An 869-nucleotide genomic window follows, 5' to 3' on the forward strand; every position below is an offset into this window, starting at 1 on the left:
ATATGTTATCACAGGTGTGTTGCCATCACTCATAGGCTCAGCCTTGGCCAGCAATAGGTCCATCTTTGGAGCTGACTGGCATTAGCTTTATAGGACCTAGGAAAAGCTTCTAGCAATTCCTCATAGAAGCCACTCCTACAGCACCCCTGCTGCCAAAACTTGGTCACACAAAACCCATACAGACTGCTAATGCAAATCCAGACTTTGAAAAGGACATTTATGTGTGGTTAGCTGCTCTTTTTGGATAGCAAAAAGAGGTCTGACCTTTCAGCAGTTGATATCAGACAGAGTGAGAAGACAGGGGGAGCAGCACAGCTACAACTCTGTGGTTCAGATGTTGGGGGAGGGTTTTCTTGCCTTGATGATCTTTGAGTTCCAACCACAGTGAGGGTCCCAGTAGGCACAGTAGTAAGTAGCAGCATCATCTGGAATTACATCTTTTATTGTAAGAACACACCGGTTCTGACCAGAAACTTTTTCAACCATGTACCTGTTTTGTTGAAAACCGCTTTCAACTGAAGCTTTCCCTCCGGAAAAGAACAGTAGCCTTTCTGGAGCTTTACCCTCTTTCTGTTGATACCAGTGTATGACAGTGTTGTCAAAATTTGCCTCTAACGTTTGAATTTCACATGTCATCCGTGCACTTTTTTGGAACTTGGTGATGGATACAGGGCTTTGCACAGGGATTTCTAGTGAAAATCCGCCTAGAAAAAGAAGAGAGGAGGAGAAATTATATCATTATCTGGAATTCAGGGATTTGGGCAGGTGCCTGTTAGCACAGCCATGGGTGCCTGTGAGGAATTGTAAGAAAACAAGGAGAACTTACACGACCAAGTGGCTGTAGCCATGAGTGCTGCCAGCAGCAGCAT

The 869-nt window shown here is 44.8% G+C and overlaps 1 gene segment (V, D, J or C); it reads right to left on the bottom strand.

Annotated features, from left to right (window-relative positions):
• Positions 1 to 330: 330 nt before the first annotated feature.
• Positions 331 to 869, bottom strand: LOC104272796. The segment is given in 2 exon segments: positions 331 to 704; positions 827 to 869. Coding segments are annotated over 2 exon segments (417 nt in total).

Source organism: Apaloderma vittatum, unplaced genomic scaffold (genome assembly GCF_000703405.1).
Source record: "Apaloderma vittatum isolate BGI_N311 unplaced genomic scaffold, ASM70340v1 scaffold12024, whole genome shotgun sequence".
Classification (NCBI taxonomy): Eukaryota; Metazoa; Chordata; class Aves; order Trogoniformes; family Trogonidae; genus Apaloderma; species Apaloderma vittatum.